The sequence below is a fragment of the Buteo buteo genome, chromosome 16, assembly GCF_964188355.1.
Source record: "Buteo buteo chromosome 16, bButBut1.hap1.1, whole genome shotgun sequence".
Classification (NCBI taxonomy): Eukaryota; Metazoa; Chordata; class Aves; order Accipitriformes; family Accipitridae; genus Buteo; species Buteo buteo.
Genome location: NC_134186.1, coordinates 27,889,477 through 27,915,877, shown reverse-complemented (window position 1 = coordinate 27,915,877; position 26,401 = coordinate 27,889,477). Strand labels below are relative to the sequence as shown.

General features: G+C 43.0%; 1 protein-coding gene across 3 annotated transcripts in view; it reads right to left on the bottom strand.

The window, feature by feature from the left end:
- Positions 1–25,235, bottom strand: part of ANO1 (anoctamin 1) — an 83,217-nt gene extending 57,982 nt beyond the window's left edge. For all 3 annotated transcript variants that reach the window (XM_075048266.1, XM_075048267.1, XM_075048268.1), the window contains exon 1: positions 25,016–25,235. In XM_075048266.1, the coding sequence (XP_074904367.1) occupies positions 25,016–25,073 (58 nt within the window). In that variant the 5' untranslated portion in view covers positions 25,074–25,235. The remainder of the gene's footprint in view (positions 1–25,015) is intronic.
- Positions 25,236–26,401: the final 1,166 nt, after the last annotated feature.

Sequence of the window (26,401 nt, the reverse complement as noted above, 5' to 3'; positions counted from 1 at the left end):
TTCCTTAATGAGCTTTTGACAATCTTTACTATCTAGTACATCTTCATATCAAAGGAGCAGTCAAGGCCGAGTCAGTGTAAACTGCTGCTCTGTAGGTTTTGTAACAGGGGACAGACTTACTAAAAAGCCTGGATTATCCAAAGGCACATCAGTCCATCCACATTTACTACCAAAGACCAAAGGAGAGGAAACTGCCATGAAATTGCTGTCGACTGTAGAACAGAAAGTAGCAGAGCATGGAGGGCTCTGTGGGTGCTGCAGGTGGTCAAAGGCAACTGGGCCAAAATCTCTATCCAGATTTCCAGGTTTCATTCCTGACTTGCTTGCATTTGCTCTGCATCGCTACTTTTCCAAAAGGACTTCAGAATCCATACCAAAGGCATGGCCCTTAAAGAAGCAGATTTCTGCATGAAGGCAGTGTCCACAGCCAGCATGTAGGCACTTAACCGCTCCCCCCCTGCCCCTGCAAAAAAACCCCAAACAAAACAAAACCCAACCCAACCAATATGAGTTCATATCATGAGAATGTAAGACACATATTTTGAAAGATCACTGTGGTCAACCTGTGTATAAACAAGGACATCTTGGCAAAATCAAAGAGACGTCCTCCAAAGAAAGGACAATTTTTCTGATCATTAGGATGGTAATCTATGACACTAATGCACTACTGAAACCAGAAATAATAAAGGGCAACTATAGTCCAGTATTTTATCTCAAAATGTGTGAGATGGATAGCAAAAGAGCAAGCCCTTTCTGTCTTGTTTATTATTCTTTGAGAAATCATCCCCAGAATAGACTAACAACTACAAGCATCACCAGGTGGTCCTTAGTCTTCCTATGACATACTCTCAATATTCTCTCTTTATTACCAGGTACAAAGCCTCCTCCCTTGATGAAACAATGCTGAGCACCATAAACATATGACCCACCAAAACAAAAAATAGAAATGATACAGTTTCAAACAGTATGTCTCTTGTAGCCAAATATTCTGTTAATTCCCAAATTGTAGCTGTTCCATTATGGTCCAGCAAGCAAATGGTATCAGTCGTTCCTGGACTGTACAATGTAAGGCTCCACCAAAAAATGTTTTAGGGTTTTTTTTTAATTATTTCTACAGCTCTGAGACTTTAGCAAAATACAGCCATGAAGCAAACCAAAATGCATCACACCCATGTGTTTGGTGATGGTCTGCCTGAAGATACGCCGGGTAAGAAAGGAAACAGCAACTCCTGCCAAGAGCACACATTTGACATCAATGCAGATAGAGAGAAAAAGAGAAAACATTATTTGTTTTCATATTTCCTGAGAAAGACATTGAAGATGTTGCAACCTTGTTATTTATAGAGGTCCAAGGTTTCATCCCAGAATTTAGGAGAGGAATTTATTTTCCTCTAAAGTGTGATTAAGTTTATAAGCTTAAGACGAGGTTTTATTGTGTTTTTCTGGTTTGGTTAGCAGAATAATATTTCACTTGCTGTCTTCTATTTTTTTTTTTTGTGAAAAAGGAAAACGTTCTGTTCATTTATCTAGTAAATGTTTATCAGTTCAGTGAAAAAAACCCTGAACAATGGAATAAAATGGAATTAAACTTTAATATATTGCCTATCTTCAAGCATTGAAACATTTAGAAAAACAATGCTCTGCATGAAAAAAAAAATCTTGTTTTACCAAACTATTTAGAAAAGTAATTTCTTTGGATACTGTCCTTCAGCATATTGGTTATTCCATAAACTTTCTCAAAATATATTGTAAACTGCTATTTGCAAACTTTATTGCTTTTTAATAACACATACTCTATGTTGGTTGGTTAGTTCAGCCAGTTTACAAAACATGATGCATTTTTGCCAGCTAGGTTTCTAGTCTCATGAATAGTCTCTATCTTTTTTTTTTTTTTCCCCACATATTCAAGCTACTCAGAAATTACTTTGAAGTGATTGCTTTCAAACCTGCAATAAATTTATTGCTGATTAAGACAAAGAAAAGTTCTTCTTCCTGACCACAGTAATGATGTCAATACTGGTATTTAAAGGAATAGAGGGCAACTAGGTCAATATAAATGAAGGTGGTGCAATTCTGACTGATTTCAAATCTAATGGAGAGTGCTTGCTAGTAACATCCTTGAACCATTTGCTTTACTAACCTTTTGGATGTCTGGAACCCATAGCTGTTGCTATTTTTTATTATGACTGGCTATGTATGGGAGATATTCTGTGAAGTGATGTGATAGAGCAACAGTGGTTACGGTGGAACAGGTGTCGTAATGCTGGATCAGCTTTTGCACAATGCATTAATTTGAGAGACGTACAATATTTAAAATATTTGAACCAGTTGCAGTGGTTGAAAAACATTCCTAGGAGTGTAAATTTTTATTTTCACACTGTCGCTCTCCAGCCCAACTCAAGATCAAGGCACCCTTCCACTAGCTGCTTGGTGAAGACATACAGAGGTGCAGGTACTTCACCTGGCTCAACAGCACCAGGGCATCACCTGCAGCCAGCGCCCAAGCGCACACACACACATGGCCCTGTTCCCCTCCTTCATGTGATAAAACCCTCGAGAAACACAAGACGACCTTCCAGGTGATGTAAATACGTTTCTTGCCAATATGGGAGCTATAGACGAGCAGCAGCAGATATACTTGGGATAAAATGTGCGTGCAATTGATTTCCCTGGCTTTATAGCCTGTAAGAGACCATAAACTGGGGGGTGTGGTGTGGGCACACTGGTGGGGGACTTGGTTAGGGAACGCTATGTCAGATCTCCTCCCTGAGGAACAGCTTCCATCCAAGCAGCTCCTCCAGCAGTGGTGAAGAGAGCAGGGTGGAGTACAGGCATTTTGTACACCACCACTACATACACAAAGGATATTAGGGCCCCCAGACAGTGAACAGTGACTGCACCTCTATCAATAACTACACGTACTCACATGAAGAAATATTTCAATGTTACAACATGTCATGTTTCTGAACCTATTTATTTTCTTTACCTAATGTTAACACAAGAATGATTTTTGTTTATATGAAACTAAGATTTCTTTCCTGATACTTTTGTCTCTAACTGTATTCCTTCAGGAAGTATTTATAACCCAGATCAACAGCTTGTATTCCTTATTCCTTCCCTACCTGCGGGCTGGTTCTTGCCTGCAAAGCCCTTGTGACCGAAGACAGGCAGGACAGTGATTGCCTGACAGCTCCAGCCAAAGGAGTCCAAGATGCTTCAAGGAAACTTGAGAAAACACAGAAAGTCTTCTTGACTAATGTCCCACAATAGTACATCACAAAACTGTATTTTGTGGAAGGCTGGATGCTCTAATGGTACTGAAAATTGGAGCAAGTATACACATAGGTATGACTTGACCCAGCCCAAAGCTTTTAGAATGCCAGTTCTCACAAGAGAAAGTATCTACAGACCAATGCTATCACCCCTGAACATGATGTTCCAGCGGAAAAAAATGCCTCATCGCACCTACTCCAGCCTGCGTAACAATTCCTGCAGCGCCCCGTCGGGATGTCCCTGGACAAGAAAATATCAAGTGCTTTCTTTGCTAATCTTTCTGCTTGCTAATCAGCCCTCATGCTCTTAGAAGGGACTCAGCCTGTGACCTTTTAAGCAAGATTTAAGAAGCCAAGCACCAAAATCAGCCAATTGCAGAAAATCTGTATCTGAAAGGCTGTTTTTCATAGTAAAACAATTACTTGCTGATTTGACAGAAGGGGACACATCTTGCTAATCTTGAGGCTTTTTAGCACTTGCATCCTGTTTGGCTTCTCTCCTTATGCCTATTTATTTGAGAAATTTATGGTGCGATTCCCAGAGTATTGCTTACCCACTTCAATAAACAATCTGGAGTACTGTTTAAATATGGAAACTCTTAGTAGCAGCACAACCAAAGTGACTGGTTGTGCTGCTGCTATGCCTTAGGAAAAAAAGAGGTGGGGGGAAAGGTATCTCCGTGTGCAGACAGCCATTTATCTTTCCTTAATCCACTAACATCACTGGGGCGCACCACACAGCTGTAAGATTTACAAATTGCAAAGTATTGATTCCGTTCAGCAGATAAAAATTTCCACCCAGCAATGACCTTTTAAAACTCTGCCCTTCTGAATGGAGTCTTGTTTCATCATCAGGAACCAAACACGGTACACTGGTTGCATCCTCATGGGTCACAGTCCTCATGGGTGCAATGGCTGGCAGTTTAAGCTGGGATGCCAAGCTTCTGCAATCCTAAAATCCATCAGTATCCCCACCACTGGCACGAGGTTCATTCTGCCCTTGAGCTGAAGTCTCGGTGTTTTGGTTTGGGGAAGGATACTTAACTGGTTTTACCATTTACTGACAGTTCGGCCTTCTCCTTACTTTGTAGGTATCAAAGACAAAGCTTTTTCTGCTCAAGTCCTAGTGACAATAAATTTCTTGAACTTTTCGGAGTATGTGAAAGATAGCCACGTAGAATGTGGTAAGCCACACCTGACCAAACATTTTTTCAGTTTTCTAAATCTGATCTCTTGCCTAAACTCCTGTAAGAAATACCTCCTCTCAGAAACTGGACTTGCTGTCCACAATGAGGATGTGCGATTCCCTCTACTGAAAGAGATGAGGGTGATTAGCTGGGATACTACTTCTTCATGAAACCTCACCTCCAAAAAAACAGCTGAGATGTTTCTTGCTCAATCTCTAGAAAACCTCACCTGGTACATCAGGTCCTCTCTCATATCAGTTAAGGGACAACCTTGTAAATCTCTTCTTCCTTGTAAATCACGCAGAAATTGTTTTTACTATAGGTAACAACTTCAAGTTGCTGGATTGCCCGAGCCCCCTCACGACAGTGTAAGAAACGGCTAACACAACGCTCCTCCGGTCCCACAGCCACCCGTGTCTTGGTCTTGGGAGACACTTTCTGTTGAGAACTTCTAGTCACTACTGATGGCAGAGGTGCTCTCAGAGCAGAACAGCAGAAAACAGCGTCAAACCAACTTGCACCTAACACCTTATGACCAAACTGCAAGCTCACTGCCCGTCCACCTTATGCCCAAAAGCAATGGGACTTCTCGATTTCAAGGAACACCCACAAAAATATCTTTCCTATGACTGTAGTTCCTTTACTAGCCCATCAGAGCTCTCAGTACAGTGGAACATGGTTTCTGCTCAAACACAGGCTGTTCCTAATCTCCTCCAGAGGTATCACATGGTAGCTCTGTCTAGCATTGCAGGATACTTCAGGACTCCTTCCTTACATGTCACAGTACAACTATTCCTCTGTGAGACAGCTCAGAAAAAGGCAAATGACAATTTAGGGTATATCAAGCAAGGTACTTCCAGTAAAGATGAAAGAGCAACAGCAGCGTTTCTCTGGGATATTGCCTGCAGTACTCATCACCCCCTATTTCAGAAACATTAACTCAAATTTAAACGGATGCAAAATGACTGAGGGGGTGGTGGCAGCGATGGAGGGAGAAGCATGTCTTTCTAGAAGACAATAAAAGAACTTGGGTGGTTTAAGCTAGAAAACTACCCCTTCATTAGCCTCTGCCCTCCCACCCAGTTGAGTGGTCAAGAAGCCAAAGGGCAATGAAGAAAAAATAAAGTGCACATGCGACTACGTTAACATTTAAAACACTCACAGATGATCGTTAGAGATGAGACTCCAGATTAGAGGCATGAGGTTCGTATCAGAGCAATGGAGGCAAAAAAGAAAATAAATAAATAAATAAAATCAAACTATTTTTATAATGGTACTTGAGAAATTTATGAATGGGATTCTGTGATGTGGTTGCCCGAAATAGCAAAGATTTGGACATGATGACCCAGGAGTTCCTGAAAGCAGCTGGCACAGAGGCCATGCGTGCGCAGAGGGCTTCCCACTGTTTCCTTTCCCCTCCTGTAACGTGGACTTTTCCCTCCAAGTTCCAAACAAATTTCAACGTTAACATAGGGCACCTCAGAATAGGAAAAGGATAATGAATATTCCCCCACAAACAGCAATTCTATCTAGAAACCCAAACGGAAGTTTGCAAACCCCATTGGCCCAATGCCTCTCTTCTACTACTTTCTTCTAAGACATATTTTATTGGATTTCTTCTCATTTTTGTTGCTCTCCTCTCAGCTTTAGGCTGTATGATACACACTCTTCCTGCAAAAAGATGCTTGAAACTGGATAAAGTACTCCAGGTCAGGCTTTTCCAGCCCTGAGCAGAATTACTATGTGTTCCCTACAACATAAGATATTGTGGATTTATGCTTAGTTTATGAGTCCTAGACCCTATTCTGAGGAACTCCTATTTAACCAGCTAATTATTCCTACCCAGATGGAGTATTTTGCACTTGTCTGGTTCTCACCCCAAGCCATGGGAGCACATCCTTTTCCAGGAAAATAAGAAACAAGAAGTCTGGTTTAACAATGTAAGATTTAAGGCTGCTAGTACCAGATCCAAAACTCCACAGTCACCTAACACAAAATGCTGAAGGGTAAATACACTCACTTTTTTGGTTCAAGTTTCAAGAAATTCTTGGGGGGTGGGGTGGGTGGAATTTGGCATCAGCAGGCATTATTTTAGATCTATTATCAACCGTCCTGCCACAGCCAACCTAAAGCTGGCATAGAGGAACAGAGCTACCATTAACTCATTTGGGTACTTTGAAGAATTTGATAGAAATGCAAACCATATGTGTCCATGTGCAAAGAAAACCAAACCAGTACTTCTAAGTGACCTGATAGTACACAGATCTGGTATCTAAAATTGTGGAATCAGGGCAAAAGTTTATTTTTGACATAGTAAAACTTAGGCTCATAGATACTGGAGGAGATTCTCTTCTGTAAACATGAGAGGACATCTGATGCAAGATCAGAAAGAGAACTTACGGTAACACATACACTAATTATACTGAAAAACAGTGCTCCAGACCAGATAATAATGAGAAATGAACACTGAAGGAAACTTTGATGTACTTCTTAGATAACTGTGGTACTTTAAAACTGGATTCAATTCAAACATTTAAAACATCTCAGTCCGAGATCTACATTTCAGATTGAGAATGTGTTGATGCACAACTAGATTTTAAAATAAATACATGGTGGAGCAGAACACAAACATAGATTTAAAAAAAACCAAACCAAAACAACCCTCTCCAGTTAAAACTGCCCTGTTCAAACAGCTTTAAAACCTTTTCTCCTTCATGTAAGCTAAATCCAAATGCAAAATTTTACTGAAGACATTCTTAATAACTCAGTTTGCAGCCTGGATTGGCCGACACGCATGTTGACTCAGTGCAATTTGAGTCATGGGCACAACCCGGGTCAGACTGCTAGCTCCTGCTCTGACCACTTGACTACAAGGCCTTCTTTATAAAGAAACTGAAAAGAAGTACAACTAAGGTCAAAGCATGTCAATCCTGATCAAGGAAAACACAAACCTGTGCATATTTAAGCAGGCCATTTGTCTTGCTGATGCTAAGCGAAGATCTCTCAGGCTAGATAGGTCTAGCTCATTACCAGCTAACTTGTAGGACCACATTGAAAAGGTATTTCCAAAAGCATCAGTGTTCCAGTAGTGACAAGGATGAGCAATAACAACACAAAGCAAAAGGAAAGAAATTTTTAAGTCATTCAAGCTTCTTTAAAGATACAATTTTTTCTTATACTCCCATCTAGCAGTAAAATATTTTTCTATAACACCCTTGACCAGAAAGTCACCTGAGACAAAACTGATAGCTTAAGTTTTTCTAAGACCGCAGCTGAATTAAATAAGTGAACACAAAAGCCACTACAAGGAGAAAAAAAAAAATACTCCATCAGCAACAGCCATCAATCCCTCCATTTTACACAACAGATAATGTCCATGTGATACACTTCATTTTCACTCTCTGCAGGCAAGCCACAGAAAGTGGAATTCCTCACTATCATGGTGTGACTTTGATGGCCTCAGGTGTCACAAAAAACCCATACAATAATCTTCAATACACCACAAAAATTCTGTAAATGGTATTAACACCACAAAATAATTTCCCCCCACATTTCCCATCTACATTTCCTGTATTCTTAAGCTCAAAATCGCTACGAAAGCCCCAGCTGGGTGCACGGAGAGCACAACTGGAGCGTGTCCATGAGCTCCACAAAAAAATTAACATAAAGATAGATTTTTAAAACACCCTATACAGAGAATATAAAATGGCATGTGCCATCAGGATCACCCTTCATGAACAATCTGTGCCAGCGCCTATTGACTGTTTATGAAATTTGCCGTTAAATTTAAACACTTCAGAGCACGGAGAAGAGCCCGTCTCGCTTGCCCATCACCAAAAGTGGTTTTAATTACATTGCTGAACGGAGACTAACAGCTCCAGGCACAAGCACAACACATGAGCAGACCCAGTCTTTTGAATGGGACTACTCACGTGCCCGAAGTTATATACATGCTCCATGAACTACAGCTTTTCAAAGTTAAGCAAATTAACCAGTGGCTCTCATTAATGCAGCCAACCTTAAGGACATCTGAAACTAGGGCACGGACTGGGGCATCAAAGGAGAGACAGGGCGCTCTCAGTTGCAAGTATGCATGGGCTTACTGCCACCAAAATGTCCCGACACGTTTCCATCATGTTATTTTCAAAACAGCTGCTGCCCACTGGCACTGCCGGAGTGTTTAATTACATGGAGTAAGCGTTGCAAGCCCGTTGCTGCTCCTGCCTGCCCACTGAGCCATCAGCGCGGCCACCAAGCCGGGCACCCTCTGGCCCCCGGTGACAGGACACAGACCGCGGCAGTCCCCTGCGAGGTGGGTCCTTCCCAGCACCTACACAACTTATTTACTGCTGGAGCCCATCCTTTGACTGTGGTGAAGCTTTGGTGCCTATCTTCCAACGCAATGTTTCTGAAGCCACCCAAACAAGCAGCGTATGAAATCTGAACGCATACCACTACGAACATTGGTTTAACATGCCCTTTCCTTAAGAGGCAAAGGAATCAGCTCTCATTTTATTTTCAGGGCGCAATAGCAGCTGGTACCAAGGAAAACAGAGGTGGAAATACTTTTCTAAAGCCCTTTCCAAAACATTTGCATCTACACGCTGGATGATGGACCATGTCCACACACTAGGCGATGCTGGGAGCAGACCAGAGAATTTGCATTTCAGAACCAGTCAGGAGTCAAACATTTTCCAGCGAAGGAGCAGCCCATATTTCCTTCAATCAATTACCTGCCTACTGGAGCTGCGTTACAGCCAGTGGAAAACCCTACTATTAGAAATCCTACAGTTCATAACTCTTATGGTCCAAATTCATTATTTGAACGCATAAATCTGGTGAGACAACATGCATTGTCCCCGCTACCCTAAAAAAGGGTTCCTGGATCCCATGCTGCAAACTCCCAAGCAGCAAGTCCTGCTCACATGGCAGTTTTAAAGAAAAGAAATAGTATCAGAGTGCCTCCTATGTTTATAATTATAGCTTTAATAACATTCCACCTCCTTTCTAATTTTTCTTTCAGGCTCCCTTTTTGGCCTGTTCTCAGTGACAGCCTCTCACAGATGTTTCCAAACTGTAACACATACTTTGGTGACTATCAGTTTCACTTACTCCAGACAGATTTTTTTTTTTGCTGGATGGTTGCCCCCCCCCCCCGAAAAATAAAAGCTACAAATTATTCCCTCATAAAGCCTTATAAAGAGAGTTTAAAGGATAAGCTTCTCTTTAGTGGTCTCAGAAAGGTTTAGTATAGCAGCAGGTTTTAGACATCCATGTACACACCCATCTGTTTACTTTTATCTGGACTTTTTGATTGGGTTTAAGTTTTACATGCATCCAGTAAGGAATGACAGCCTCATCATTTTAAGCTGTAAGATTATTGTGTAAGTTAGGGTGGAAAGAAAGAGTGCTACCAAGTCCAAGGAAAGGTGAAGGCTGCATGTAGCAGACTCATAAATGATTGATCGAGTGTTTAAGCAAGAGAACGGTGAGAATGGAGCAAAATCTTTTGATGAGCTAAAGCTGGTATTGCTATAAGATCCCTGCTTCTAAAACCACAGACGGAAAGCAAAACACTTTATTGATGTGAGGGCTCAGAAATGCTACAGTTATAACCCTCATGGTCCAAGTTCATAATTTTACTGTATAAATTCAGTGAGGCAAGATGGATCTTTTCCTCTTTTTTTTTAACAGAGAGTTCCTTGATCCTATGCTGCACGCTCCCACTGCTGTAAAACATCACCAAAATACAGAAAATGCAAAGCGAAACACATGTTCACATAAACTTTGGCAAACTCTCACTATAAGGCATCAACTGATGCAAAGAGCTTGTTGGATTCAAGAAGGGCTTTGATATGTGTTTTACCAAAACAGCCTCTCAAACAACACTTTACCAAGCAAACTAGAACTCAGACGGTTTGAACCTGAAAGAATATTCTTCAGGGTCAAATTATCCTCTCTCTGTTTGGGCTAAGACTTCTTGCCCCCTTCTTGGAGGAGGCTGTGGGACATGCCTGGAGGCAGACTGTGTCTTGGGGGAGCTCCAGCCTACAGGAACATGCCTGTTTCCCACGGTGAATTTCTGTGTCCTTCCAATTTGGTGAGTATTTATTTCAATGCCTCATCTATCGATCATGCCCCAGATGTATAACAAATCAGTCTGTGTAAGACAGGAAGCTAGAAGAGACAAAGCATCATCACCCAGATTTACCCACTTTCAAGAGCTTTAAAAAAAAAATCCCCTTCCTCCCAGGTGCAGCCTCTCTGGACTGCTCTTACGTTCCCATGTAGGTCCCAAGAGGACTCTCATGTTTCTTCTGGTCCCGAATCCTGCATCCCAAACGAGCCAGCCCCAGAAGGCAGCGAGCGGCTGCTGTCACACAGCTGCCTAGCTCTGCCTCTGCCTCACCGCTCCTCCCCAGTGCCCTCTGACCGTGGGAAGCGATGGGAGACGAGGGCACTCACCGCTTCTCGGGGTGCTCAGCCTCAGGATGTATTTGGTGCCGTGAGAGTGGAGCTGGAAGCAGAGAGACAGCAAAGCACCAGCTAACTGCACCAAGCATGCTCAACACATAAACCGTTTCTTTTCTGGAGATCCTGATGTTTAAACCTCCTTTTTAGCACAAGTACTGTTCAGATAATCTATGTTTTTAGACATCTGATCCACTGCTGAACAGCCATACAGTTCGGGAGTCTGCTCAGTCGTGCCAGGGAAGGCTTGGGGCTTGCAAGGACCCAAGGGCTGCGACCGACCTCCACCCGCACCGCTCTGCGCAGGAGTACCCACCAGCACTCTCAAGAGCTCACCTGACCAAAGACCACCATGCATCCAGAAAGAAAAAGAAAAGAAAAAAAAAGGAAAAAAGCTGTATTCTTCCACGTGAACCTTGGGGACAGCTCAGGAGCACCGTCTCTTGCCTACAGATGGAGACCTGGTAGCCCCTGAGCTCCCTCGCGGCTCTGGGGGTGCGATGCATGGCAGAGGGGTGGGAGCGGGGGACACGAGTCCCACAGTCAAGGAACTGATGCTCTGACAGCATCCAGCTGCTCTCTGCATCCATTGCTTCCTTCCCAAATATAATCAGCTATTTACCCCAAACCACCAAACCTAACAAATAGCTGGGGCACTATTTTTTTTTTGTATGAAAAAGGGAAAGTATCCAGAAAAAAAAAAGAAAAAAAAAAAGAAGAAAGAAAGAGAACAGGCACAAAATTAAACAATCTACCTTAAAATAAACTCTCCACTATTATCTGTCTCTTGTCAAAAGTTATTAGGGAATAAAAGTGACAGACTGTCTACTAAGATACATCCCATGTCCAAGTGACATCCCTAAAACTTGTCAAAGATTTCCCTCTGTTGATGTGTCTGCTTATCCTTAGTGCCCACATGTGTTACGTTGCTGTATATTCTTGTACAGTGGAAGCACTTGATTTATTTGTTGAAGGGAAAGAACACTTTTTTCCCTGCCTAATTTTACTCTTCTGATGCAACAGGTCTTTGTCTGTTCCTCACATAAAACAGAAAATTCCTCGACTAAAACCAGACTCCACGTAACCATTTTTCCTTAAAAATAAAGTCAATAAAACTGGCAAATGTGAACAAAAATGGAACTGATCTATCAAAGAACTGTAAACGGATTTTCCTTCACTGCACATTCTTCACATTAAGAAATTACTACTGGTCAATATTAAGCCCAGACAAATTATGTGGTGCTTTGGTGAAAAAGAAGATAAAACAACTCATGTGGACAAGTTACAGGAATGGATAAACGAGATGTTGCCTCAGTCCAGACAGCAATTAGCTTTTGGGAACTTGGTGTCTGCTCTCCAGCCTTCGCTGAAAGTTCCAAGTAGGGCCTCTATATAACATATCAAATCAAAACTGCAACACCAGACTTGGCCAGCTTTGGGGGTTGTTTGAAAACTGGACTTCAACCACAGCTTTGATGTGGTTGTGGACTGGGTACATTCCCATGAAGTTTTAATTCTTATTACAGCTGCAGAAGGGTAGTGCAAGGACACTAGGAGAGTTCAGGAGAAAAGTGCTGTCATGGGGGTAATGTGGAAAGGGTTTTCTATGTGGTGGCAACATACTCTATAACCAAAAACATTCAAAGAGATTAAAAAAATATTTGCAGCTGAATATCTGTATTTTTTTCTTAGAAGAAACTTTAAATGAAAATTACACCAAGCAAAGTGAGCTACAGCTATTGAAATAGAAAGCATACAGATAACGCGAAGGAGAAAAGAGCAAGAGAAGCAATTCACGCTGAAAGGTGCATCCTGGGGGTACAATTACACAAGAGTTTAAATGAGTCCAAGCGAGTGCAAGTTGTGTGTCAGAAACCTGTCTACACCATATCAGCTTGATAGATGGAGAGAGAGATCTTACCCATTTAAACTTGGTAAGAACAAATTAAGCACAAAATTTCCTTTTGTTTCTTCATCTGTTTGTTGTTGGGGAACATTTGAAACTCTCTTTCCGTGCTGCGAACATCTACTTTTATTTTCATATAACTTCATGCAACTGGAGTGATGTGAAGGTAACCCAACAACAGCAAAGCATTTCTTACCCAATGCTGTGACGAATCCATAGCCTGGGGTACTGGGAGACCCTGCCTTCCTAGGCAGTTCCTCAGAGTATTCCAACGCCAACACAACAGTGCTTCACAGGACTGTATCATCAAGTTTTAGAGTTGGTACTGAGTCAACCAGAAGAGCAAAGTGCCTTCAGATTACAAAAGAAACATCTCTGGCCTTCCCGAAGGTAGTGCAGGAGGTAGTTCACAGCTGAACCCTAAGAAACCCCATGGTCATGGAGGGTTTCAACTTTTAATATGGTTTAGATTAAAATCCTATCTGTCTCCACAACTTTGATGAAATTTTTGTTTTCTGCGTCAAGGCCGAAAGCAATGAACTAAAACAAAGAACTTGACACGTACGGTCTCCAATATACAAACAACTGACTGTTTCCATAGAAAATTAGAGAACAGAGAAACTGAAATAACTAAAAAAATGAATTCCTAATTTTGTAATAAAGGCCACATGGTCCGCTCAAGTGAATGCAGAACCGGAGAGGCATAACTGATTAGTTTTAACCAAACAGCACTACTGATTTCATCTGTGACTACGTGCATTTTTTCTTCATCTCAGTACACATCCCTGTGTCTTGGTCAACAGGAACTGCAGGGCTCACCTTCTTACTTAGCAGAGCATTTGCTGAATTAATTATTGAGCACTTAATCAAATCAAACAGTGAATGAACTTACTCCGAGGTAGGAGTTCATGAAAAACACAAAGCAAAAACAACACTGTCATCTGAATTTTTGTGGTTGAATTTGAATCTCTTATCTGTACTCGCTGGAACAATTTTGGTATGGGTTGCACACAAACTTATTTTGTACACCGAAGTTGAATACAGTTCAACAAAGCAGAAAATTAATGAAATGCCATTTGGAAGTTGGATATTACAAACACCTTTTGCGAGATTTTATCACCATTACATCAGACTCCGGATTCTGCCCTAATTTGGTAATAAAGCGATACTCTTAACCCCATCTTACAAATACCACAAACCCAAACTCGACCTTGCCTCCACTGGCCATCACTATTAGCAAAAAGTCACTGAACAATAATGCTGGCATTGTAAGTTCATGCAATGAATAGTACTTGCAAAGGTTTTGGATGCAAGCTGAAAACCCATTTAGTTAAGAATATTTTATTGTGGAAAAGGACATGGAAACAGAAAATAAGTTAAAATGATAAAGAGACCTGAATAGAAAACCCATGGTTATAAATGGAACAGTTGCTGTAACCAGATAGTTCTGTACATCCACATCTGTTCCAGTTCAAAGCAGTTCATGTGAACCAGGGGAAGAAACTATTTTTTCCTTTAGCTTCACTGCTGCAAACCTATCTGCATTCAGGCCAGGGCAGAGAGTAGGAAGAGGGAGAAACCACCATCGGTGTCCTGGCTCAACCCAAATTTCAACAAGATGGGGCTGACACTGACATCTCTTCTCGTCTTTCCCCATTCCTCCCCCCCCCATTTAGAAGAGAGCGGCAACATTTGCAAATACTTATGGCAATTAAAGTTATTTGTTTTTGCTAAAACCAAGGCATCTGTAGCTTAACAAAAGCTCTGTTTTTGTTCCTCTACTCACAGATAGTTTCTGTTTCACAACTGTCCCTTCTGGGGCCACTTTGATGATAACATGGGAAAAGCAGGCAGAACAGCCAAACAGGGAAATAAATATATAAAAATAACGAGACTGTTCTAGGACTCATTCATGTTCCAGAGGAGCTCAAATTTCCTGCCTATGGATAGCTGAAACACTTTCCCTACCCAGTTTGGTCTCTGTTTCTGCAATATCCTCTTTTCTCCTCATTTTGAATCTTAAAAATAAATTTTAAAAAAAGAGTAAAAAAGAAAGCAGCTGCAGAAAGGATATGGTGCAAAGAAATAGAAAGAGCAATGGTATCAAACTTTGGAAGGGGTAAAAGCTGAAATTAGCTCCCTGTTTTGCTCTGACAGCCATACCAAACTCCAGAGGAGGGACATTCTCCTGTAATAATCTGGTTATGAGAAATCTTTATTTTCCTACTTATGTTATTAAATGACAGCACATATACACCCTTCATGCAGTGCATGACATTTAAATGCTTCTTTTTTTTTTTTTTTTTAACATCAGGTTGTTCGCGTTGAGGTTGAAGTATGTTTGTTAGGGTCCCTGATTTTATTTGCCACCTGCAAAACATGAAAGCTTCCTGCAACTGAGTCTCTGTAGGCAACTCCTGCTACTGATGGACAGTCTGCTCGAGTCAGTCAATACAGAGTAATTGCTGGACTGAAATCAATCGCAGGCTCCCAGGAACTGCTTTGACTGGGTTTTAAAGATTTAGTGCCATGACTCGTGAGATGCTAAACTCCTCAACTACCATTAGACATGTGCTTCACTTCCAAAATTAAGATGGATGGCAAAATCTCCGCTGAATTCCAGAGCGGAGGTCATGAGAAGCTACCTGAAATGCAAAGATCCTCCACTTCAACTAAATAGTTCTTAAACAGATGCATGAATGAAGGATCAGGACAGTATTGTGAAATACCGTTCATGTTTGGTGGAGAAAACACTGTGCGGGGTGGGAAGCATGCTGCAGATTTCCCTTGAAAACAGAGAGGCATGGAAGCTGTCGGGATACATGGGAGGGTCTCGTGCTCCTTTGCCCACTTCCACCAAAACCAGGGCTATTTGTACGCTTAAGTGCTTTACTGGATGAGGGCCAGAGGGCACAGCAAATTGCAGGACACAGTCCTGATGAGCTATTTTGAGAAAATATACTGAAGAGAAAAGGGAAAGCTTTCATTAATTTATATTATCAAGATAACAAAGATCTTGTTTTGGAAACAAGAATCTGGCTCTTTTAACTGAAAGCTTGTTAGCAAGCTGCTGCAAGGAGAAGGTTTAAAAATTAAATTAATTCATCTGCCATTTAGAAACTATTAGCTCTGAAAGGCTTAGATTTCATTTCTAGGCCTCTGGTATGTAACAATGTTTAAAACCTAAATCAAAACCTGTTTCTGCTTTTCCATTGGTAATTAGGATGCGGTCTTTGGTTTTTATTATCCAACTACTCAGTTATATTGTCAGATGGACTTAAATGGTTAAGATTAATTAAAAATACTTTATCGCAACACACAAAAGACAAGTCATTATGGCAGTGTAAGAATGGTACCGGTGAGCACAATTTCTCTTGCAGTCGATGACTTGTCATTATTCTTAGCGTGTTTGAGAGACCAGATTCATTCTCAAATGAAAACGATCAGCTGCAATTTTAAAAAATAAGCTATTTCATTTAGGCCAGATTTTTCCAGTGCGATGACACTCAGCAGTCCCTGCAAAGTAAACAGCACAGTGAATAAGCACAGGCCAATAGTCTAAACTCCAGTTCCGAACTAAGGAGCACCCAGAACAATTTTAGCCTGTTTAATTTGAGGCAGATACATGCGGCTCTGCTTCTTCCACTCTCACCTACACAATGCACATAGTCACATCCTGGGTAAGGATTATCTTTTCTCAGCTGAATCCATTTCAAGTGAACTGAAATGACAATTCTTGTTTTCTGTTACCTGTCAAACCCATAAATTCAACATATTCATTCTTGCCATATAACAAAAGTTCTGCAACAGCAAATGAATGCAATGCAAAAGGAGTTGATGGGCTCTCCTGACAGCTCACTAAAGTTTATGAAGTTCTTTAAGATCCATGGGTAAAGAAATACTTTGCACTTCTAAAGCATGTACAAAAGGGCTAGGACATGATTTCTGTGTTCAGCCTTTGCCTCTCAACCTGGCTTCCTACCACGTGAGTAACCGAGGATCTCCTGCATGTCCTCAAGTACAATTGTTCAGAAACAGAATCTGTTCCTATTCTGAGAGCCCAAACATCACCTTACATCTCAGCGCACACAGAGTAAAATGTTTCTACAAGGTGACTGCACTTGAAATACAAATCTGCAGCATAGAAACTGTTGTCTCTGTTAGCTGAAGTATATCCTCGCAACATACCTTAGGCTGTTCTCTTGTGCCTTTTAGCAGGTCTCAGCTATCTGCCAAATGGATTATTGATGGCAATTGTAAAAATGAAGTAGCATTTCAAATCTATGTCCCTGTCGATGTCAACACTAAAGCCTAGGAGACTGTTCACAAACAAATTGATGGAGCCTGCAAACACAACCCTACTAGTACAGTGCTGATACCCATATCCCCAGAAACCTTGAAATGAAACTTAACAATTACTCAGTTCACGCCCTCTATACAATCAGTCACGCTGATAAAAACCCTGGAATATGTTGACACTCACTCTTCATTATTCTGTTCGTTAGCAAGTCCGCTTCTCCCATGGGACACAAAGTCAGTCCTATTAGCCATACCTCAGTACACAGGTATATGTGCACACAGAGCTCCAGACAGCACAAATTCGTACTGTCCAGTATACCTTAAGAGGTGTCTTTCCTATTTAACATGCATTATAACATACAGATGTGCTGCTTCGCAACAAAGAGAGGTACTCCCAAGATATGTTCTGGGAATTAAAATTATGTTCAGCATGTTTTGGGTCAGATTACTTCACATTTCTAATGAGTGAACAAAATTATAGCATGTTCTGCTACTGCTGCACAGAGCAGCCTTAAATTTTAGTAGGCAATCACCACAGAAAGGAGACAATTACCTAAAAATCCCAATAACATCAATTTATTTTCAGATCTGTTTGATTCAACTTTATGATTGGTTTGGGGCACACTATCAGCAGCATGATGAATTGACTATATGCCCTAGGAGACGAAATTTGTTGAAGTATGTTGCTTGAGCTGATTAAATGAAAGTAACTGTTGCTTTGGATGTTGGTCTGATCAACCTTAGGGGTAGTACAAGAGGAACAATTAACTGGAAGCTTACTTGGGTTTTTATTATTCTAGTGATAAACTAACCTTAAAAAGCCACTTCTTTTTTTATTTGTTAACTCTTTCCACAGAGCTGCAAGGTCTTACCACCTTGGAAGAGAATGCCGAAAGCGGCAGCAGGCGGTCTTTCACCTCTGCGCTGCTTATTTCACATGCGAAACCCCTGAGGCACGACCCCAGAGCCAGCCCTTTCCCTCCACAAACCCCAGGCTTCAACTTCTACACCTGGCTAAAATCCTGGAAAAAGCCTGGCTCCACATCCTTACTTTGTGACTCAGGCTCATTTCTGTTTATACTCTTGTGAGCTGAAGAATGACGATGACTAGTAGCTATATAGATAAATAAAGTATATTAAGTCACAGGAAGTAAAAAGGGAAAACCATTAATTTATTTTTAGAAACCTGTTCTTGCCATTCATCAGAAAAAGAACATTCAAAAGTATGCAGCAAGATACAAGCATCTGGATGGGGTTTGCTGACCACATACCAACATTCAGACTACACACAGAGAACCATTTTCCTTCTTTAGACCAGTCTCAGACTCTGTGCCAGGAACACAGGATACAGACAATAATGTAGTAGTTTCCACTAGCAAGCCTCAGGAAAGGGTGCTTTCACCACACATGCTACAGCTGCTTTAACATGGTCTGCTTAGTCTTACCCTTACAGTGGTCCTACAGCCGATACCTCCCTTCAGACACACCGCGGCACCAGCCGGTACCTCCCAAACTATTATACACACGCCTTCCATCAACAGTGTCCGTACCGGCTTAAACACAAGAGAAAAGGCCTCAAGGTCTAGATCAGCTTCTCCAGATAAACAGCCCATGCCAATGCTAACCAAAACCAAATGGGTGATTTAATATGGAGCTGGATGCTCAACTTCCCAAACCATAGCAGCAAATGCAGTATGCCCACACAACCCTTCTTTTTCCTCCTCTGCCTGGGTTGCCAGAATAGCATGCATCCATCAGTAGAAAACCTTTCCAGGACAACAGCACCGCAACACACTGTGATGAATTTAATGGTATTTGCATAAGAGCTTCCATCTTTTGCAGTCTGCAGTAGATTTCTTCTGGGCAGTCGGACCACAAGCACAAAGTCATACCGTATTTTCAATCTTTGCTTGCCAAAATCCGGGAAGAATCACAAAGCACCTTCATTGACATATCTTGCGGTAGATTGTCAGCCAAGATGCTGTGGTACAAATGATCAGACATAAATACAGAATAGGTTTTTCCTTGACTGTTAATGCTGCACTGGACACATTTCTGCCGCCTTCCTTACTTCAAAGCAGTAAAACCCTAAAACTCTGAGTGATGCTTAGCCCTGAAACTTCCACCTTGGCTCTTGTTCCTCGTCTTAAGAATGATTATAAAACTCCCACAATATCATGTTAAAAAAGAAGAGTTTTAAAATGTAGTCAGAGGACTCTGTGTTCATTACTTGTACCTCTATGATGTCGCTGGAGTCAGTATCTGCTCAGTTTTCCTATTCACTTTTTAAAAACGTGTCCTGAATCTGCACTGGAAATGTAATTTAGTTACCAGCCTTTTCCCTTTTTTACTAACTGAGTGCTGTGAAATGTGTTTCTCTGTCCCTGGACAAAATTTTTCCTAGTGAACCTTACTTATCAACACACAGATCCCTATTGCATATTCCAAGTTTGTTCTGCAAGCAGGACATCAGCTGACGTCAATGAAGATGTACAAGAGGCAACAAATATTTGCAATGTGTTTAGAAAACAAAGTTCTTTCTCATTTTAGTACATACTCATCAAGTTTCTCCCTACACAGGATACAAATAGAGGGAGAGGTAAGACAGCAGGACTGGGAGCCAGGAATACGTAACTTGTAATCACTGATGTCATGTTATAAGTTAAATAATTTATAAGATATAAAAAGAGCAGTTAACGCCTGCAAATCACTTAGCCTTTACATAACAGATTTCAGGTTTTAAAACTCCCTTGGAGCACTTACAGTCGTGTGCAAAAAGTCATAGGTGTTTGTGTCGGTTCAAAAAAAAAAAAAAAAAAGGTTCTATTTTTCAGAGCTGCAGTCTGAAAGGACATTTCAGTGATTAGTACTAATACACCACTCACAGGAATAAGAATGCACCATCCAGGTCCTAGCACAGATACAGAGCTGCCAAGAATAAATCAGATATGCAGATAAGGTAAGCAGGCGAAGATACTAAAGAGGAATGGCATTGGATCTAACGTTACTACTATCTTTTTATCAGTTCAAATCTGGAAATAGTTTCCGTAATGGCTGGAAGGACACACTGCCAGTAGAAGGTTCAAAGATGTGAACTGTGGGAGTCTGAAGAAGAGAGAAAACACTGGCATGTGGGCCAGCCACAGAGGAGAGGCAGGGACAAGACATTGGAAACAGCAAAGGAAGCTGAAACGGCAGAACACGCGGTGCAGCACAAAGAAAGAGAACAAACGAGAAGCGAGGATGTACGCAGGGACACGGGTCAGTTGTCTGCAGATAAAGGCTAAAGGATACAGGGAGGTTAGAGCACAGGGAGAAGGGCTGGCCCTCCCACCAGGATGTAGTACTACTTTCAGAAATAGAGGGATGAGGGATACAAATCAAAGGCTAAACCAAATAAATAAAAATCTATTTCCCTTGAGGGCATGTGGGCTAGCCTACGAAGCAGTGGTGGTGACTAATGCATCCCAGCACGAGGAGCTTTGCTTCCGGCGCATTCAGAGCCTCCCAAGCAAGGCAGGCATTGCGGTTGTTTCTAAAAGGCCTATATTTACCATAAATTACCTTGCAGCGACAATGGAGACACCACTATCTTTTTGCTTGTCAAAGTACCGGAAAAAAGTTGTGCGCTGTTAGTTGCATTCCTCCATTACATTACTTAGATCTAACAGCTGGCACAAGATGACTTAGCACCACTGAAAATAACACCGTGATAGGGTCCCAGCAAGGCACGTAGGCTGCCAACCCCCCAAAATTTGTCATTTGTAAAACCCCTCTTGAGGTTTGTACCTACAACAGAACTGCGAGCCCTGCCATAATCCCAAGTTTGGCAGCATACATGGGTGAGGTTGGGAAGGTGAATAATTCCCACACCAGCATACACTGTCCCCAGCTAACCTGCTTTTGCAGTCTCTGAAAGTAAGCAGAACTATTTCACGCCTCTATTGCTAACTTGGCTTGTACAATAAAATGTGAGGATGTGCTCAGAAATGCTTTTTCAGAATCCCTGAGAGCACCCTCAAGAAATAAGAAGTGGTGGCTTCTGTTCGCGGAGCTCATCAGTCTGATGGTTTACCTATACAGTGACCCAACAACTCTATATGAAGTGAATGCTCGATAGCTTAAGTACTTCACACTCCCCATCACCTTGCTGAAGGACAATGCCAAAGACTTGGGACAGGCCCTCCTCTGGAGCCTGCTCAGGGCTTTTGGCTTGCACAGATCTCCCTGTACTGACCGCCCTCTGCAGCAAATGAAGATATAGCAGAGGATTCAGACGGTACAGTGCAAAGATTTACAAGTACCTTGATAATACAGAGCAGGACAGCGAGCTCTGTGCAGAGGCTGATGGGATCTCTCTCCCGAGAAGCCGCAAACCTTGCCGTACAGTGCGATACAGCCATATATTTAGCGGTACGCTCTCAGTGAGAACAGCTTCTCCCTCATTTGCCTCCTGGAGAAGTCTCTGGGCAGGAGTGTATCAGAGGGTGGCTTGCTGAGGACTCAGCTGCATAAGATGCCAAGCATGCCCCAGTGAGTGCTAAGCATCCCCACTAAAATGGGGAGGGAGATGAGTACACTTAGCATTGGTCAGCCTTTCACACAGTGAAGTCCTGAAGTTTGTCATGCCTCTTACTGTCCCTTCCTTTCTTCCTTTTCCCCAAAGCGATCCTATTTTAAAGTGAGCCTTATTTTCCAACCACAGCACGTCCCCAAGCATTTCTGCATTTCCTTTTCTCAAAATCGCCAGAATCCAAAGGGTGTAATTCAAGTCAAAAGGGACATTTTTCCCTTCCTGATGCCAATAAATACTGCTACTTCCCAGGGTTACTCTCCTTGCCTTCTGTTTTGGCATGCTACTTTTACCCCATATTTCATGTCATACCCGTACAACTGCAGCATGTAGCCATAGAGCTACACGTACCTTACCAGCGCATCCACCACATCGGACCCCGCAGTGCCCCAGTTCCCCCCACCTCAATGCTCCGTACGAGCTCTCGGTGACTGACAAACTGTCCTGCTTGCCGTCAGTCTCCTACAGGACAAGGCACGCTTCCCGCAGCTATTCGGTGGACCGAGGCACACGCTTGCAGTCCAGCACAAAGGCAGAGCTGCGGCTTCGGCTGCGTATGTGCTCATCCACAGAAATTAATAAGTTATTACTACAAATTAAAATATTAAGTTAATGATGTGCATGACTGCAAGTTACAGAGCTGGAAAAGAAGTCCTAATTAAATCAATACAGTTATTAGTGCCTTGTCATCTCTGATTAATTATTAGCTTAATATGCTTCATCATTTTCACTGTTAATGGAAATAGCTGCAGTGCTATCATGGGAAGCAGAGTAACACATAGGAGAAACCAATGGAGCCGTGCTGGAAGTCCCAGCTTCGGATTGAACAACGTCTTCCAGAGAAAAAAGGGAAAACATTTCATTTTCTGGCGTAACAGTCTGACGACATTTAAGTCAGTGACAAAAAAACTCTCGTGGTTTTCAAAGGGGTCAGATGTTCACGCAGGGAATTTCTGATTGCTGAAACGTAGGGGCTGAAGACTTGACTCCTAATCCTGTGCTTAGTCCTGAGCACTTGTTCCACTGCTTCTAAGCCTTTCTCTGAAGTGACAGGATATCACCGCGGTCCTTTCAGAAGCCAACATGCAGTACCTTTCCCCAGAGCCCACCCCAATTCCAACCCTCGCCCCATCTTCACTAGACGCACTCGTTATCCCAGAACATAAGGAAGGAATCAGCATAAAATAAGCTGGCAGCCATCAGCTGCTATGTCTGGGTCCTTAGGGCACAGAAGTAGCTGAGGACACCTGTCCTTTCATGCCACCAAAAGAGCCAAAAATAATGTACTGAGGTCACTTTTTTCCTTGCTAGCAAAAAGTAAAATAGTACTTTGGACGTAGGTGACTGACAGTATTTACCCAGAGCTCAGGGGAGTATAGACTTCCCTGTTTTCCTGTCTTCTATCATCCTCTCACTGCCCTCGACTTTTCCCTAACTCCTCGTAACAAGCAAGTTTCCTCAGCTGTCCGCAGGAGGCTTTCTGAGTATAAAGACCATGTCAAAACATCACGGATGGGTCTCCACTTGTCTCTCCAGCAATAGTGCAAAAGTTACCAAAGGATTGGATGCGATTTGTACTGCAATACATGGGTCTGCTACATAATTAGACAGGAGCTTCATCTTACAAACAGCTTTTACAAACAAGCTCTTTTGGAAAGGTTATCAACAGAAATACAAACATGCACTTCCGAGAACAAAACTGCTCCTTGAACTCATTAATAAAGCTGGTACACAGCGTTCATGCTGCTAATGGGTGATTCAGTAAATTAAATAGAGAATGTCACTGTAAAATATTATGTAAAGTTTCTCAAAGATAAAGAGCCACTCAAACAATTCCTCAGGACTCTCACCCTGTCACTGTGATTACCTCATGATAAATTGTCACCTGCCCCATGAGTAATGGTAGAGCTTTCTAGGGCCATTTCATCATTTAGTCCCCTTACCGATATCTCTGTTAACGTACTGCAGCAACACTTCAGCTTCCCATGCTTTACTTGCTTTCCATTTCAGTTTTGAAAAGTTCGACCTGCTGCTTATTTTAATAAAGAAGTTAATGTGGGACAATCAGTGGCATACAGAAACCCCCCGGTATTTAGATCTGAAGCCCAGCTGTTTTGTGTCAAATGTTAAAGAAATAGTTTTCTTTTAATTCTGAGCGCTCTGGCTAGCCTACGGTTTGATGAGCGCACAGCATTTCTTTTAGAAATGGGCTGAACTCCAGTGAAATATTTGGCCATTTAATGAGTAGACTCTAGGATAACGGTTTTCGTGGGAATCCAAAAAGAGGGAGTAAAGAAAAGGGCTCCCCGTGCTATTCTTAGCTGCAAACAGTTAGATTTGGAATTTTGATTGTAAAGGATGGAATTTCTAAATGGTGCCATGCTAAATTTACTTCATTTGTATACAATTCAGCTGGATAATCAAATGTGTTCCAGTATGTTCCTGGTTAGCATCTCGGTTCTAGTTTTATTGTCTCTAAACTGGTAGAAAAATGCGTTCAGTAAATAGCTCTTGTAAAATTTGTGTTCCAATGTGTGCGCGTGAAGGTTTTATATACACAGTGTGTGTGCGTGAAGATTTTATATAAATGCATGTGTGGGTGCACATGCATGCACACAGACGCTGAGCCGTGATTTATTTCGAGAGGGAAGCCAAGGAAATTCCCACCCCCTACCATTTAAACGATCTGCTCTTTGGCTCTAAACATTCTGTAACTTCTCAGCCAAGGAATGTATTTTCCCTTTCCAATATATATAATTTATTTTGCTGCACACATTAGTTAATGATACAGAGGTACATGATTTAGCCAGTTCTGTAAAAACATTACTGACAGTCTGAGACAGACCCATTTCATTTTCTAAGACCTTTTTTTTGCTGGTGTTCCACGGCACAGTGTGAATTAACAGCGATCATCAACGCAAGGATTTGTCCCGTAGACTTTGTACTCCAGCAATTTTTTGTAATTAGACTGGCTTCCCGGGGTTAGACGAGCTTTTAATTACTATACTGATGTAGGTAAAAAGGACTTTACGCTGGTTTACGTTGGGGGGGGAGGGGGGCGGGAAGACGGGAGCCGGCTATTTTATTTCACTACTACTTTGCGGAGAATTATTCCTGGGATTTTTAAAAAGAGGCGATGAAATGCTCATCATAAATCCCTTAGCGGGGGGGGGGGGGGGGAGGCGAGGCGAGCGGTCGCCGGCGGAGCCTATTTCCCAGCCGGGAAGAAACGAAGCACCCCCCAAACTTCCCCCAAGACCCCCCCCGGGCTCACCCCATCCCCACGCACCTTTCGCCCCAGACTTACGTGGTCCCCAGGGCGCTGCGGCCGGCAGCGTGCGCAGGTGGATCTCATCCTTCTCCATCTCCTAGCCGAGCCCCGCAACCCCGCAGCCACTTGGTACCAAACTGAACTTCCCAGGAGCCCTCCTCCTCCTCCTCTTTCTTCCTCCTCCTCCTCCCTTTCTCCCCCCTCCCTTGCCTTTTTTCGGGGAGGGCGCGTTCATCCAGCCAGCGGCACCGCTTCCCCCCCCCCCCCCCCTTCTCTCTCCGCTCTTCCCCCGGCTACACTTTAAATAAAGGCGCCGGCCCGGCCCGCCGGGAGCGCAGCCCTCCGCCCACCCACCCACCCGCGGAAATCTCCGCGCCTACCTGCGGAGGAGGAGGAAGAGGAGGAGGAGGAGGCAGCGGCCGCCCTGACCTTGGGGCGCGGAGCGACGGCGGCAGCTGCCGGGCGGGGACAAACGCGCCCGCGAAAGGTCAGCGCGCCCTGCGCGCCCGCGGGGGAGGCCGCGGAGCGAGTGCCCGCGGGAAGGGGGGGAGAAGGGGCAGCGCTTCGTGGGAGCTGAGCCCCCCCCCCCCCTGCGGTCTCTGAAATGAAGGTGATTTAATTGTGTCGTCCCGTCCGTCCCCCCCCCCTTGGCTGGTTTTTATGGGTATTAGAAGCTCCCGCACCTTTCAGTGGAAGAAAAAGAAAAGAAGGAAAAAAAGAAAAAAAAAAAAAGCCAGTCTGGGTGCGCTGTTAAAGCACAGCCATCGTCTGTGAGTGCCGGTGGTAACTGCAGGCCGGACCTCTCCGCAGCTCACCTGCCCCCCGTCTTTCCCACTGCCTCACCTGGGATGACATTTGGCTCCAGCCCCACCGAAAGAGGCAGGATCCTTCCCCAGGGAGGCTGTGCCTGCCCCGGGGGCAGCCGGCTGCCTCCCCTCCCCAGGTCTGGGCCAGGAGGGATGCTCTGAGTATCACAGGAAAGACCAACAAACTTGGGGCCTCACACAACACTGCCGGGTTACTTTTTTTTTTTTGTTTCCTTTAAGAAATGCGAGGTGTAAAGTAGCTGCCACTCGCTTTTTACACCTCCAGCTGGGTGGGTACAGGATTTGCACAGGAGTTTGAACAGGATTCCAGGCTTATTCATCTCCACAGATTTAAACCCCTCTTCAGTGCCCCATGGGAATTCCCTGGTCTTCTCCAAACCTGCTGCCTGCTCTCACGCTGTGCTGCAGAAACCCACTTAGGCAAAACTGACGCAGATTTATCCGCACCATTCTCTGACTGCTTTCTCTTTTTTTAATCTCGGACAAGCACTTAACCCTCAAAAATGCAGAGACAGAAGCGTGCAAGGACTCTGCCAGAAGGAAACAGGCTCAGCAGGCTTCCCAATTTCTGGCAGGCAGCCCCCAAGTACCCCAC